Consider the following 15478-nt stretch of genomic DNA (forward strand, 5'->3'; position numbering starts at 1 on the left):
TGAAGATGAGCTGTGTGGAGATAAACGTGAGTGAGCGCCTTCTCAGGCTACATCGCACTTGTCCATGATGTACCGGATGAGCTGGAACTTGAACTGGGCAGTCGCGTTTCAAAAAACAGCCCAAGGCTTAATAAATTAAGGTGAGATTACATAGCGAGGTGAGAGCGGTCCCGGCTGGCACCAGCTGGCTGGGGAACAGCAGGCCTGAGGTGGAGCAGGGTGTGGGGTATTTCGCCTAATCGGGAATATAATCTCTCATTGGCTAATGGGGAGTCATTCGGGGGGCTTTGGCCAACACAAGCCACCACGTTGTGGTATCATGACGACAGCATCGAAAATACGCAGTCTCTAATAACGAATTGATGCAGCCGGAGTTTAGAAAGACGGGCGTCGGAGTGACACGAAGCATATCCCCGAGCGGTATCATGATCATGTCAAGGTTCTGGAGAAGTACAAAAGGCAAACCAAGCCCGCCAGAGAGGACGTATCATCTCAACCCAAGCCATTGACCCTCGAACCAAACAGTCGTCAGCCTCCCAATCCTGTCAACTTATTTTCTCTTTTTAAAACTCAGCTCAGTTCAATATGGACTTCGCTGGTTTTGTCAGGGCTCAGCGCCAGGATCTACCCATCGTCCCAACCAAGGAATCCTGCACCGGCGGCACCTACATTGTCACGGGTTCCAACAACGGCATTGGGCTGGAGGCTGCAAAGCACCTCGTCAACCTTGAAGCCTCGCGTGTAATCATCGCAGTAAGATCTGCTGAGAGAGGAGAGGCGGCTAAAACCAACATTGAAGCCGCAACTGGGAGCAAAGGCGTCGTCGACGTATGGCTTCTCGACATGGCCTCCATCAACTCCATCCGCGCTTTCGCGAAGAGAGCAGAGTCGGAACTCGAAAGAATCGACGCCCTAGTTGAGAACGCAACGGCTGCGGTTGACACGTGGACAGTCTCTGAAGGGATGGAAACGACCATCATGGTCAACGTTGTCGGCACTGTCCTTCTCGCCCTTCTACTGTTGCCGAAAATGAAAGAGACTGCGAAGCACTCAAAATATGCCCCTCATATTGTCGTTGTGACGTCTGGAATGGGTTTCAACCATCAAGACATCATGAAGCTCGCAGATGACGACATTTTTGATGCCTTGAACACGGAGGGCGTATCGCACATCCATGAGAGGTGAGAAACGGGATGTGGGGTAGAGTTACAGCACAAGAACTCTTGCTAACTTGGAAGTGAATTCAAAGGTACGCTGTATCAAAGCTCGTACAGATATTTGTTATTCGACAGTTGTCCTCCTTGGTTCCAGCTTCAAGAACTGGGGTCGTCTTGAATCTCATGAGCCCTGGGCTTTGCAACACAGGTCTGGCTCGCAACGTCCGCATCGCCTTCCGAATACGAGTCCGCCTCTTTAACTTGATCATCGGCCGGACCGCTGAGATGGGAAGTCGCACCATCTTGCACGCTCTTGCGGCCGGCCCGGACAGCCATGGACAATACCTCTCCGACTGCGAGATTAAAGAGTACGTGAGCACCCTTGAGACAACCAACTACAATGATAACACTGCTATAGCCACTGGGTACCAGAGTGGGCTAAGAACTCTGAGGCCCAAAAGTATCAGGAACGCATCTGGGATCAGCTTGTCGCGAGACTGGAAGTTATCGAGCCTGGTTTGGTACAAAGGGTTACTCAGGCCTAACAACGCTTGCGCATCATTTCATAGACTTTACTTGTTCAAATTAGAATTATTCACCTATAAACATCATCCCGAATATGCCCCTGGCTCTTCTCCCATAAACATTTACCTTGAGCAGTATGAATGGGGGCAATCCACGGGAACTGCTGTAGTTCGCCGAGAACACTTTCCCAAGTGATCAAACCCAATGACTTTCCCAAAAGTGCAATCTTTGGCAGCAGCCATGCTTCCCTTTCCTTCTCGAACACTGAGATGCCGCCCATCACCAACAGCCACATCAAATTAGTACGCGAGCAAGACGGATTCGCCAAGAGATCCAGAATTGAAGCCTCCAACTTTTGACAAAGCAAGTCGTACTTTAGATGCCGTTTGCGACCAAACTGATATAGAAGGCTCGTAAAAAGAGAAATAAGCCCCAGAATGCAACCTCTCTGAACGCCATCAAAGATTCTAGAGTCCACAGGGACTTTAGTCAAGCGATAGCCAAGAGAAATGAGAATGCCTTGAAACTCTTCGCCAGTGAGCTGCATTCTGTGCTCCCTATTCAACAGGGCACTGGCGGTATCAATGTCGCGTACAAGCTGCCGAATGCTCAAGTCTGCGACACCGAAAATTGTTGCAAGTGGCCTAGTAGAATGAATTTCGTCCTTGGCCATTTCCTGCATGACGCGCTGCGGCATCAAATCAAAGTCGTAGGATGCGGGCGAGTTTGTAACAAGAGCATAGTGGATATCGACTCTGAAAAGCGCTCAAATCAGCTCTAGTCCAGCTTTTTCACATATCAAGCTACTCACCTGCAAACTTTATACAACAACTCCGCCATGTCTTTGAAGACTTGAATGCCACCTCGGAGTTCGATCATTCGATAAAGCCCACTCATATGAGTCTTGTACTTTTCAATATCCCCTCTTAGCGATTCTTGGATGCTCAACATGCACGTGAGTGCTATCGTTGTGTCGGATATAGCATCGGGTGTTGATAGCCTCTGGTTCATCAATCCGAAAGCTTCCGTCAAATGAACTATAGCCTGGGGCGAGTCATGCTCCTGGCCCTGGAAGAAGTCTAGACAGGTTGCTGTCATTGAGAGTGCCACGTGGAAAACTGGACTAGTCAGCAGTCGTCATCGCGTCTACACTCTCTTCGCTGGGACTCACAAGCTTTGTCAGTGAGCAAATACTCAAACCATATAACTTTGAAAGAATCTTGGGGTTGGCACAATTCCGGAGGATAAAGCGCCTCGCCGACAGCATGCAGATCTTCCTTTGTGAGAAATCAAAACGCCTCGAAGGAGTTCATGGTATATAGGAGCGTAAACCTACACTGATTCAACACAAGTCGATTATATGGCGACAGATCGGTGCCTGGAGAATAGGACGACAGGTTGTTCCCCACCATGCGACGCAAACTCATGATCATATTCTCATGTGTGGAAATATTCTGAGCCTTTGATACGCTTTTATGTTGTTGACCTCTGGATGGTAGTATCTTGCCCGCGTTCTTCCCTTTCATGACGTGACTGCGCATCGCTCTGCGCTTACGCTGGGTGACCGCACCATGTTCAACGAACTGGAAGTTCATTCTATGGCCTCTGTGACCCAGCAAACGCAGAAGCAAAATATTTTATTAGTAGCCTGTACTAAAGAGCTGATTTCATCAGGTTGAGTTGGACGACGCAATCGCGGATGAGAAATGAGGCTGAAGGACAATGCCAAGATCAAGCTGACGTGGGATCTATAGATTGGTAACGATCTTCCGGAGATAACCGGCGTAACACCGGACAACCGTGACGATGCGTCTTAATATCTAGTTATCGGCGTCAACTCTGTCTAGAGAAATCATTCAATCATTATTTGAGCATGGTTTCTGACGATATTTCACCACTGGAACCGCAACTTTGTTAATCGAGGAATGATGATGATGATGATGAATGATAACCGATTGACCATATGAAGCTTGAGGTATGATGAGACAAATGTTGACCGACCTACCGAAAAATTCCGCATCGATCCTTGGGACTGAGTTTGTTGTTTGGAGGATTTACCTATCCTATGCTGAGTCGACTCGGCTCAATCTCAATCTGATGGTGACTTTGAGACAAACCCCCAGCAAAGCTGATGTAAGAGGAAGGACAAGGATCATAGCTAAATAGGCCGGAATTCTCCCGCCCACACACTCCAACCATCAGCGGAAACCTTCTCCCTCGAAACTTTGGAATCCTAGACATTTGGAGACCCCCCGCAGCCGCACAGCTCTCTACACCGCAGGTGAGGCGCTAATGAAGCAATTACCCCAACGAGTAACTCAATGTACGTACTGACACGTCGCCAATGGAGCGGGCAAAATGACCTCGGTAGTGGCCATGTTGGTTAACGCAAGGGGAGCGGCTTGCCACGGCTTGGGAGGGTACCGGTGCATGATGCAGCCCCGATCTTGATAACAGTGATGCGGGGAAAGCTACACGATTCACCAAAACTCTCTTTCTCGGTCAATTCCCCCCAACTCGGTTCATTTCATTTATCGAAAGCTACTCATTCCGCGTGCATTGACCTTTTCCCTCGATTCCGTCCATCCCCTCCAACGTCTCTGCACTTTGACTTTTCTCTCCCGTTCACAACCGTGGCATTGGACACAATCTCCCATCGCCGAGTTCCTCCCAAGCAACCGGCCCCTAAGCACCACGACAACAGCTTCCTTCTGGCTGTGATTCAATAAACGAGCACTGCACCACCCCGTTTTTTTTCTTGTTTGTAATTCATCATCGTCATCAACGACGACGCTCATCATGGCAACAATCTTTGAGAAAAGGGGCAGCCAGACCATCTACAAGTCTCCCGATACCATAGACCTCCCAAAGGTGGACCTTCTGACCTTCCTCTTTGGTGAGTGTGACTGTTACACTAACTCCTTTTGTCTCACTCCGCCCGGATTGATCGCCAGCACTGACAAAGACACAGACTCACCAAACGAAAGACTCAGTAATGACACTATTCTCCACGCCGAAGCGGCGGATCCATCAAAATCAATCACCAAGTCGCGCTTGGTGGTGCTCTTGAAGCAAGTTGCCCATACCCTCCGTCACCAGTATGGCATCCAAAAGGGCGATGTTGTGCAAGTCATCTTCACCGGCCACTACATGGCGCCCACGGTGTTTTACGGCATCATGGCCGCGGGAGGCTCCGTCGCCGCATCTACGCCATCGTCTTCTCCCCCTGAGATCGCCCGCCAGATCAATCTCACTGAGAGCAAGATGGTTATCTGCAGCCCCGACCTCAAAGACCTGGCTGCCGCCGGCGGCACAGCTGCCGGGTTATCCGACGACCGGATTCTCTACATAGGGGATGGCCATGAGTTCCAGCTGTTCGAGGCCAAGTCTGATAAACCGGTACCCCTTTCGAAGCAGGAGCTCGATTGGCCGCGCGTGACGGACCAGACGACACTCGAAAACACCGTGGGCTGCTTCATCTACAGCAGTGGTACTACCGGCATCCCAAAAGCAGTCAAGATCTCTCATGCGAACATGATTGCTCAAACCATGTTCATCTCTACTCCAACCATAAAGTACTACAAGACACGTCCCGGGATGAAGTTCATCACACTTGCCCACTTGCCCGCAGCCCACATATCCGGTCTGCAAGCCTATATCGTCAACCAAACCTATATGGGCGGTACTGTCTATTGGATGAAGAAATTCAACTTTGTCGAGTTCCTTGACTACAGCAAGAAGTACAAGATTACGTCCTTCTTTAGCGTGCCTCCCATATATCTCATGATTGCAAAATCTCCACTGGTCAAGGACCACTTCGACAACGTCGAGTTTGCACTCACGGGAGCTGCGGCGCTAGGTGGAGAGACGCAAGCCGAGGCACAGAAGAAAATGGGGAAGGGCAAAGCAATCCTTGGCCAGACGTGGGGTCTCAGCGAAACGACCGGGGGCTTCACAATCCTCCCCCGTCACCTCACCGACGACACCGGCAGCGTCTCCATGATCGTTGCAAACTGTGAGGCTCGTCTGGTCGACGAGGACGGCAAGGATGTCGAGGTTGGGCAGCCCGGGGAGATGTTGTGCCGCGGGCCAATCGTCACCAAGGGGTACTACAAGAACGAAAAGGCAAACAAGGAAGCGTTTGTCGATGGTTGGTTTTGCACCGGCGACAGACTATCCTTCAAGGATGGCAAGTTTTACTTCGTCGACCGCAAAAAGGTTCGTTCGTCTAGATGGTTCGCCACACATGCATCATGACTAACGAATTGCAGGAGCTCATCAAGTACAAGGGTTTCCAAGTAGCCCCAGCTGAACTTGAGGCTCTTCTAGTGACGCATCCCAAAATCCAGGACGCTGCAGTGATTGGTATAGACGGCGAAGGCACCGAGCTTCCCAGGTATGGAACCTTGCTCGTCATGATTGTCCGATTCAGCACTAATATAGCAACAGAGCTTACGTTGTTGCCGACAAAAATCAGATCTCTGCTGATGAAATTCAAAAGTGGGTGGCTGGTCAAGTAGCCAGCTATAAGAAGTTACGAGGAGGAGTGATTTTCATCGACGCCATCCCCAAGAGCGCTTCAGGCAAGCTTCTTCGCAAAGACCTTAGGGTGCTCGCCAAGCGTGAAACTGGTGCCAAGCTGTAAAGATAAAAGCCTGTCTGTTACCACAAGATAGTTTGATTCCCCGCCCCACGTTTTTCAAGGGCTGTGGTCATCAATCAGTAAGGGTGTGAGGTAGGGACAGTTTGGCTTGTGAAGCCTTTGTCTACCATTAAGTCAAGTGATAAATCCGATCATCTAGTAAACCTTCAGTAATGTTTTAGTCGTACTTATCTATCAGCTCCATTATCTGAGCAGTGCAGTTGAGGAAGTTCTCTTTTGTTAGCTTGGTTCATCCTCTAGAGCATGCCTAAAAAGCGCACAGTCCAGTCAGACTAACTTTAGCGCCGGTGCATTCGAAAGGAGCCAACAAGGGCAACAGGCACCGAGATTATGTAGCTGCCTGAAGCAGCTACAAGATGTTGATCAACGATCTCATCTGTCGTTTGGTGGCAGCTCAGTAATTCAATACTTCGAGTGATGAACATCTCAAAGTCGCCCCGAGAGCATACTGCTACACCATTTGACATCCTTGGCAAGTTCTAAAACCAAGCACTGCAACAGCCATCTCTATTCTAGTTCCCTTGCTTGTGAGAAATTTTCGAAACCTGCAGCGTACATCTTCGATTTGCCGGGTCTAGATTTTGGCCTCTTCAAATTTGAACACCACTGAAGGAAGTAAGTCATCTCGCCTGCAATTATGCTTGCCACGCTTGCTGAATCAGGGAGACCAAGCAATCCGGCCGCACCTGTCTCTGGAGATTGTCTTACTATCAATGATTCGTATGCTTCGCCACTATCGCTCGAAGTGTGTTTTAGGCGCCCTGGGAGTCCATCCTTCCATCCTTCGACTAGTCTTGGGTGACATTTTGCCAAGTGAAGAGGAGAGAAGAAGTGTGGAGAAACGAATGCTGGAAGCCTAGCCAGAACCTGCACGGATGGTGTCAGAATAGGTCTATACTGATCCAAATAGTACCTAAGTGACATTACTTTGCTTTCCTGGATAAAGATTTCGTCACAGAAGCAGTCACTAGTCCGTTATGCACGGGACATGCTGGCAGACAGGCCTTCCAATTTAACGGTGCAATTCTCTCGCAATGAACCGGAGCGGTTTCTCCGTCAGCACCGTATTTTCATTTGGCATCAGCTCCATCAAGGCGCCTAAATCCGTTGTCGGATTCCATTGCTACCTCACTACTCGGGCCCCCCTACCGATGGCAGCACTCTCTGGATATATACGGCCAAATGGATTACATGTGCAGACCATAATCAGCCCTAGCTCTTCCTTCTCGGTTTCCTTCCCACAAATCGACTTTGACTGGGTCTATACAACGCTGACTAGTGGGCGTGCTCGCCAGTGGTGGTTAGATCGAGTCCGGGGTATGTTTACTGACACGGAATTAGAGCCAAATAGGCCACTCGGAAAACGCTAGCCAGCTCGGCAGCGGGGCCGGAACTGCCCGTCAAGGGAGCTGCCGCGGCGTTCTAATCTCGATGACCAGGGTTGTTCAGATGCAGTAACATCGCCATCATCGGTGCCATAAAATCCTTCGTTAACATGTAGGCCCATCCTCGTATAGTCGCTCGTCATCCTCGGACAGTTTTACATCATAGTCTCCGTGTCCGCTGCCATGGAACTAAGACCACATTCAATGTGAGACCTTCCATTTCAAAAGTAGGAATACGATTCGAGGATGAAAGCATTTTCGGTCAGAGGCGAAGACAATAGCCGTTGGTTTCCCGGAGCCTGGTATCGACAGGAATCCGGGGGGCGATCCAGCCAAGGGAGCCCGCAAGCCGATGCTCGCATGGCAGCAGCGCCACATCCATGAGTTAAAAGCTTTACCTCGGATCCTTCAAAATTTGACTTGGCGTTCAAGGGTGAGCTGAGTTTTAAGCGGTCTCAAATGTCCATTGGTGGTTGGGAACACCACCTCCACGCTGGCTAGATCGTGAGTGATTTTTCTCCCTTGAGCGACCCCTGTCTTATCCTGCAGCTCTGCAACAATCCAATTCGTCTCTATTGTCCCCTGGCATTCCTTCGATCAGCTCTAGACTCCATCTATGGGGGCAAAGAACAGCCTTACGCCATGAAACCCATGCAAGGTTACTTCGCCGGGGTCAGCGGCTGGACGGCAGCATGCGCAGCTTGTTACTTCTGGGCAAGTTTTATGATTTAGGGAAGATGAGCAACGTTAGTCAACATTGAAAAACCTATAAGTAGACCTCATCAGCATCGGTAAAATATCAGATCCCATCTTCATCACGTCTTCAGAGGCATCAAGCCAAATAACCCCTCATTCATCTCATTATGCGTTCTACATTCTTTGCGGCTACGCTCCTTGCAGCCAGTCCTGCAGTGGCATTGACTCGCTCGGCTCAACCACAGTTAACCAATGGCCAATACGTCGTCAACTCTTATGGATATGCAAACAAATTGGTCTTTGACTTCTCCAAAAACCCTTCATTCCCCTCTGGCCTACAAAAGAGCAACTGGCCCATCGGGGACGAATATCGCTATGACCCGGCCAACGTTGTTATTTCAGGAGGATACCTCAATCTGAAGGTTCCCGGGGGCCAAAATGCCCAGCCGTACAGTTCTGCAGAAGTCGCCACGACTGTATCCAACATTAAATATGCTTCTGTTCGGACTGTAGCAATCTTCAGCGAGCCCGCTGGTGTCTGCAACGGTAAGGCGATGAGTCCCATACTGATGTGAATCCATATACGCAGACACGTGTGCTAATTACACGACAGGCGCTTTCTTTTACCACAACGGTACTCAGGAGACCGATATCGAATGGCTCTCCGATGCGGCTTCCCTTAGCAACCAGGGAACCCGTAAGCTGTGGTTCACCAACCAGGACGCAGACCTGAACGGCGCCAAGACGTACAATGCTGTTACGCCGCCCGCCAACCCAACCTCTGCCGAGCACGAGTACCGCCTGGATTGGACCCCTGGCCGAGTCCGGTGGTACGTGGACGGTGTTGAGATCTGGACTACCACCAGCGACGTACCCAGCGCAAGCGGTCCCTGGGTTTTTAACAACTGGTCCAACGGCGATAACGGCTGGAGCGTCGGCCCCCCCGCCACTGAAGCAAACTTCAGGATTAAGGACATTTACCTTTACTACAACACCGCGTAAACCTCTACAAATCTCCGATTATAACGACCTTCGAAGCATATTTAACCGGTAGAGGTCTGTCAGAACCAGTGGGAGAGAACTAGGGATGTGCCAGCAAACCATGAAGCAACGCAGTGCATTAGTCTTGATCTAGATAAATCATGTTTTTCGTCCGGACTTTTCATCTGGATTTTTCATCTAGTACATTCTGATATCAAGAAACGTAATAAAACAACACACTGTCGTTTCTGTTGAACATTCGAATACATTGCAGGTTCCTAGATCTCAAACATTCAGAACGTCGTACTGCTGCGCTCCTGTGTCATGATATGGTTTGACACATGAGATAATTGAGTAAAATCAACTTAAGTCTCACTATTCTCCCAGTGTCTGTTATTTCTCTTCATATGTGGTGCTTGATAAAGGCTAGTCAATACACCAAAATGACTCTCAATGATGCACTTTTGTAACTAAATATATTCTCACTGAGTAGATTTTAAGATAATATTGTTGTTTCCGTGCTCTGTCCAGGCATTCAAATACACTAATGTTGATGCTACTCAAATTTCGAAGATCATCAGTGTAGCTAAAGGCACAGCTGCAACAATTAAGAGGGTATTGCGGTCATGCAAAGACATTGCCTTTGCCTGTGGTTCTTGGTGTACCCCTATTTTGTACCAATCTGTTGGAATCACAGGTTACCCGTACGGGAGGTAATCGTGCGTAAGCAACGATGGTAACGAAAGGTCAAGCTGATACTGTATTCTGGTGGTTGTATGTCTGTGTGTAGAAGAAAGTAGGTAGGTTGGCAGCAGCAGCAGCAGTGAAGATATCGTTGGCTGCCCGGAGGTTGGATCTCCGGGCTCCGCTGCCGCGGCCGGCTGCTGCTGCTGGCCAGCTCCCTGTACTCTGGCTGAGTAATCCAACACAATCCTCAGCGACGGTTTTAGGGAATCCATAATTTTCGCCATAGCTGATAATGTGTGATTTTCCGGAAGTTTGCGCTTCAAATCTATCCATCTATGCAGTTAAATCCCTGATATTGCTTTAGGCGTTGCTGGCTGATAAAAAGGGACACCTGGGCCGAGGTTACGGGTGGACGGGAGGCAATTTCGACTGACCATTGTATGAGTTACCGAGTTTGGAAGGGGTTTGACGGTATAAAAAAACCAGTATCAGTACCGTCATATTGATAGTGAACATAATAAATTGGATCGACGACTCGCTTCAACGAGCCTACAAGTAACGCTAAACCAAAGAGCCGGATCAGGGGCTCCCTTGTGTGACTGCAATGTGATTGACTACACCCAGGAAAACAAACAGAAGTGAACCGTTCAATGACGCTATACTCAGACGTCATTCAGCGTCCGCCTGTCACGTACCTCAATCCACCTCGCCGGAGAGGCTAGTGCCAATGTAACTCTCAGGTGCAGGACTGTGACACAGATACCACGGCATGCCCTATGGATTTGGCTCCGTAAGTCACATGGCATTAGTGTTAAACTCTCCGACTGGGAGCATTCCACCAGCATGTGGTGTCTGAGATACGGTTGCCTTGAATCTTGCAGATGCGTTCCTGACGATCTCTCCTATCAATGGTTCGGTGATCTATTAGAAAAGCTTGATCGATTTTAGCGAATGCCCGAACAATCCCTTTTCGAAGTGATGCTGAAATTATCGCAGTACTGAATTCGCGTGGTACTTGGAATTTATCATGAGTATTTTGTTTGAAAATACATTGCAGCATTCTGAATACTATAGAATCCATCACAAGGAGAGAGAAATACTAGGCCATTGTCTTTCCGTTCCTACACTTTATGTTTATAAAAATTACAGCAAAAATCAGGTCTTGATGGCACAAGGTGAAGGCATCCGCGTTATTTTGTGAGTCTGCAGTGACGTTGCGGTAGTGTTTGCTAGCAGAATTGCATGCCTCGTACGCGAAATGACCCCCCTACCCATGCATATCAAGGCAGGGGAGGTCTCGACCAGGAGATAACCATCGGGGTCAGAAATGCATTTCACGGTTGTACTTGTAATTGGAGGAAATTCATTGCGGACCAGTCCGTTGTCCCCAAGCTACTACCTATGTGAGCGAGACAAGCTCTCGAAGACAACCTGACATGAGAGAAATATTTCGATGTGAAATCAGGCGAGCTGATTAGTTAGCATGGATCTTAATCGGGTCGCAGCTTGCCAAGCCCTGTTCTCCTTTCTCTAGTGGTGGCATCTCAATGCAGCGACCCAGACATGCGGCTGCGTCACTTGAGCTGCATAGCCTGTTGGTTCTAGGCAAGCATCTCAATCCCATCACGACGCCACGCTTGTCAAAGCCCCCCGCCTTTCAGTATTCCAGCGAACCAGGAAGTTGGCTTAGAATCATTTAAATTCCTTTCCACATGAGAAAGAAATAATGGATAAAATTATCATGATACAGATGATGATAGATGGGGGTTTAAGTCACCCGCACTACAAGCAGACTCAGCCTTAAGACATCGCCAAATGTGTCCCTAGCTTTGACATTCTTCAAAAATATACCAGCAGCAATAAGGACCTTACCAACAACTAATCTAAAGCAGGATAATAACGGCAGTGAAATTTCCAATCCCCGCATGATCGACGCCCGACTTCACCGTAGCATCTCCGACGACGTCAGTCCAGCGCATACCCCGCAATATCACCAGCCACCCTAACAAACCACAACCAGTATCTGGACAACCCAAGCCTTTTTTGTCTGGGGAAATTCCCACCTCTCCCATCTCCTTAATGGCGGTGGGGGTGTGCGGGTCCGGGGTCGCGCCGCTGGGTTGGGATATGAGCTGATGGTTAACCGACCGGCTGGGGTGAGGAGTTTGGGCTATGCCAAGATTTGCCAAGGGACTTGTAAGACCATCCCAGAGCAATGATTCATGGAATCTAAGAACTGATTTTCCGTTGCATGTTTCCGCCTCGTTTACCATGTGTAGTCTGCAGCCTACAGCAAACACCAATGGCTGCTATGATAGGAGCTCACTTAGCTACGTAATCGAGAAGTGGCATAGCTTCGACAGCTCCAAGACCTCCAGAGCATGCCTGAGAATATATGAAGAGGTATAGCTATATAAACGACAGAGTATCCGCAGCAGTTCGGAACGATAGGTAGTGGTTGTCAATGTGTCAAGCTTGCCAATTGAGTCTAGACAATTTCACTTAGACTTCCTACACCAGAATCTTTGAGCATTATTATAATAGGTGTTTTTATCAGTCTAACCACCATGAGGTTCACCACTGCATCTTTTCTCTCCCTCCTACCCGCTCTAGCTCAATCTGCCGCCATCGGACGCCGCCAACAGGGTGATGGAGCAAGTGGCGATGCCGATGCGACCCAAGGCGATCTCGGTGAACGCCCACCGCCACGCTTTCCGTTCCCTATTACCAAGTTCCCCGTCGCTAAAGAGACTGTTGTTCTCACAGAAGCCATGTACATCCTTCCAGGGCAGGTCTTTGACGGAGGCATGAAGCGTTATGAGCGTGTTGAGGGCAGCTGTAACGAGCAAGCCGGTATGCAGAGCTCGAACCCCTGATATCAATCCCAAGGTCTCTTGGCTAATGTTTACTCTTATTTCCTCAGAGGGCACCGACGCTGATACTGTCTTCAACCTGCTTCCCGGCTCGACTATTCGTAATGTCATCATTGGCAAGCACCAGGCTGAAGGCATTCATGCACTGGGTGATGCTTGGGTCGAGAACGGTACAACAACTTGTCTTAAATACATGTCTCCTAGCTAATCAGATAACAGTTTGGTGGGAGGATGTTTGTGAAGACGCTCTCACCTCGAAGGGACTAAACACCCAGCTTAGAGTGATAGGAGGGGGAGCTCGCAATGCAACGGACAAGGTACTGATATTCTGTGATCCATATGAAGGGTAAAAGGCGCTAACATTAGTGCAGATCTTCCAGGACAACTCTTTGGGCGGGAAATACAACATCACAGGTTTTTATGCCGATGGCTTTGGGGTTCGTCAAACTTTACATCTCCATCCGTTAAGTACTCTACTGATATGAGATATTAGACCTTTTATCAGAGCTGTGGAAACTGCCTGAACCAGTCCAAGAGGAATGCAACAATCCAGAATGTGATTGCAGTAAATGGCAACAGAATGGGCATTGTAAGCTTTTACCAAGATGATTGAAAGCTCACTTGAATCTAATACTAATTGCCTTTGCCATTCTAGATCAACCCCAACTACGGAGATGAGATTCGCATCAAGAACACCCAGCTGAAGGACCTGAAAGTGATGGTGGACAAGGAAATCGCCAACAATGTCCAAACCGTGCCGTACACCATTGGAACTGGGCCTGACGAGAAATACGCTCTATACAACGAGACTAGAGACGCTATTACCGAATGGGAGGGCACCGTTACGAACGCCTATGAGCCCGAGGAGCCGTACGAGTGGTTGGAGACTTACTGGCCCGAGGGCTTCAACTGAACGATGTGGAAGTGCCGCAAGATTGGCAGGTTTACGAGAAACATGATTGATTAATTATTAAAATATAATGCTCGAAAATGATACATTGATCATATCTGCTTTTGTACGAATCCAACCCATCGTCTTCTACCGTTTAGTCAACGAATGCCCATATTTCCGAACGACCCCACTCGGTCCAACGCTGACAGACTTGTCTACACTGCCTTTCTTCTGGTTTTCACTAGCCCGTAATGCGAAAACGTTCAACAGAGGTGTAGTTTGGGAATCCAATAAGATTTTATTGTGCTATGGGATTTCTTTTTTCGTTGGTAACTTGGTATGGACTACCATAACCTTCACGCTTTGGTTTTTTCTACTTACTGCCGGAGCTATAAGATCCTACATTAGAGGGCCAAGTCTGAAGTATTAAATTTGCCGTTTCCCAATAACATAACTATGCTGAATACTCTTTCTGTAGCGGGCTGCAGCACATTGCAATTTCTCAGGCATGTTTAGATACTGACCTGACAAGTATGTCACTCTTTACTACAATTGCCAAAAGTCAGGATTTGCCGCTATGCTGAGCATTGGCCAGCATCCCTTCATTTCCAGTACAGCTCTACTGTTGCATAATGTCTCATTCCTCAAAAGATCGATCAGGAGTATGGTCATGTATGCACCATATCAGAAGCGCAGCGAGAGACAAGTCTCAGGGCGCATACGCCGATTGGCATCGCTTAAACATGGAGAAAATCCTTACCAAAACGTGAGGATTACATGGAAAAAATGTGAGCAAATAGTTTTCTGGCATAGGAATCATAAATAGGAGGCGCAGGAGGAGGCGCAGTTAACGGGCAGCCGCGTGCAGCACACGGATATGCTGTGTACCCATCTCCTTCAACAGTTCGTCGCAAATAAAAATTTGCTTCCGCTGTCGACAGCAGCACTGGCATCATTGGACAAATTTAAGAGGAGACCACTTTTCAACACAAAACACAAAAGAAAATTTCATGAGCTACGACAATTTTCCTCTCTTTTAAGCTCGGTTTAGAGGTCGTAACTTTGTAGACGGTTTATCTTAGGGGGGAAACAACGTGAGTTAATTTCTCGTTCGGGGTTGATTCGCAGAACCTCATCCATCCACAGGGATCGGATGCGGGTTCCCACCACTTAAGTTGGCGTTGTTCCCTTACAAACAACTTAGCCTAAGACATGTCCCACGCTGTTCATGCCTAGGACTACAAGGGATTACATATCCCCCGATACTTTTCCGCCTCCTTCCCTCTGTGGCCTTTCCCAGCCATCTTTATTTCCAACGTAAGGCAATCCAATCCCATCACCAGCCTCTACTTTTCACCCACACTTCAGTCGCAAGACTTTGCGAAGCATACGCGGATTTCAACACGCGGATTTCAATACGCACCTGCTGATGTGGAGAAGAATGTGGTATACCGGAACACCATGAGCGCTCCAAACCCCTTTATCTCGAACGGCACCTGCTACTTCTCCCGTGGCAAAGAGGTGGACGACTGGTACCCCTGCGGAAATTCTGCACTTGGAGACAAAACCTGCTGCCAGAGCGGTGACATGTGTCTGTCCAGCCGCGCGTGCTACAACTC

General features: G+C 48.7%; 4 protein-coding genes across 4 annotated transcripts; all 4 read left to right on the top strand.

Moving 5' to 3' along the window:
- Window positions 1–585: 585 nt before the first annotated feature.
- EsH8_I_001427 (uncharacterized protein) lies at window positions 586–1702 on the top strand (the record flags this gene model as incomplete). Its single annotated transcript, XM_083268840.1, has 3 exons — window positions 586–1181; window positions 1250–1525; window positions 1576–1702. The coding sequence occupies 3 exons, from the start codon at window positions 586–588 to the stop codon at window positions 1700–1702; spliced, it is 999 nt and encodes a 332-aa protein (XP_083119278.1).
- A 2779-nt stretch (window positions 1703–4481) lies between these two features.
- On the top strand, window positions 4482–6327 carry EsH8_I_001428 (uncharacterized protein; the record flags this gene model as incomplete). Its single annotated transcript, XM_083268841.1, has 4 exons — window positions 4482–4578; window positions 4654–5900; window positions 5954–6078; window positions 6132–6327. 4 exons carry the CDS (start codon window positions 4482–4484, stop codon window positions 6325–6327), a joined length of 1665 nt encoding a protein of 554 aa, XP_083119279.1.
- A 2266-nt stretch (window positions 6328–8593) lies between these two features.
- Window positions 8594–9428, top strand: EsH8_I_001429 (concanavalin A-like lectin/glucanase domain-containing protein; the record flags this gene model as incomplete). Its single annotated transcript, XM_083268842.1, has 2 exons — window positions 8594–8972; window positions 9040–9428. 2 exons carry the CDS (start codon window positions 8594–8596, stop codon window positions 9426–9428), a joined length of 768 nt encoding a protein of 255 aa, XP_083119280.1.
- Window positions 9429–12661: 3233 nt separating this feature from the next.
- On the top strand, window positions 12662–13880 carry EsH8_I_001430 (pectin lyase fold/virulence factor; the record flags this gene model as incomplete). The annotated part of the gene is made up of 5 exons (XM_083268843.1): window positions 12662–12947; window positions 13018–13137; window positions 13334–13404; window positions 13461–13556; window positions 13623–13880. The coding sequence occupies 5 exons, from the start codon at window positions 12662–12664 to the stop codon at window positions 13878–13880; spliced, it is 831 nt and encodes a 276-aa protein (XP_083119281.1).
- Window positions 13881–15478: the final 1598 nt, after the last annotated feature.

This window comes from Colletotrichum jinshuiense, chromosome 1 (genome assembly GCF_051148585.1).
Source record: "Colletotrichum jinshuiense chromosome 1, complete sequence".
Classification (NCBI taxonomy): domain Eukaryota; kingdom Fungi; phylum Ascomycota; class Sordariomycetes; order Glomerellales; family Glomerellaceae; genus Colletotrichum; species Colletotrichum jinshuiense.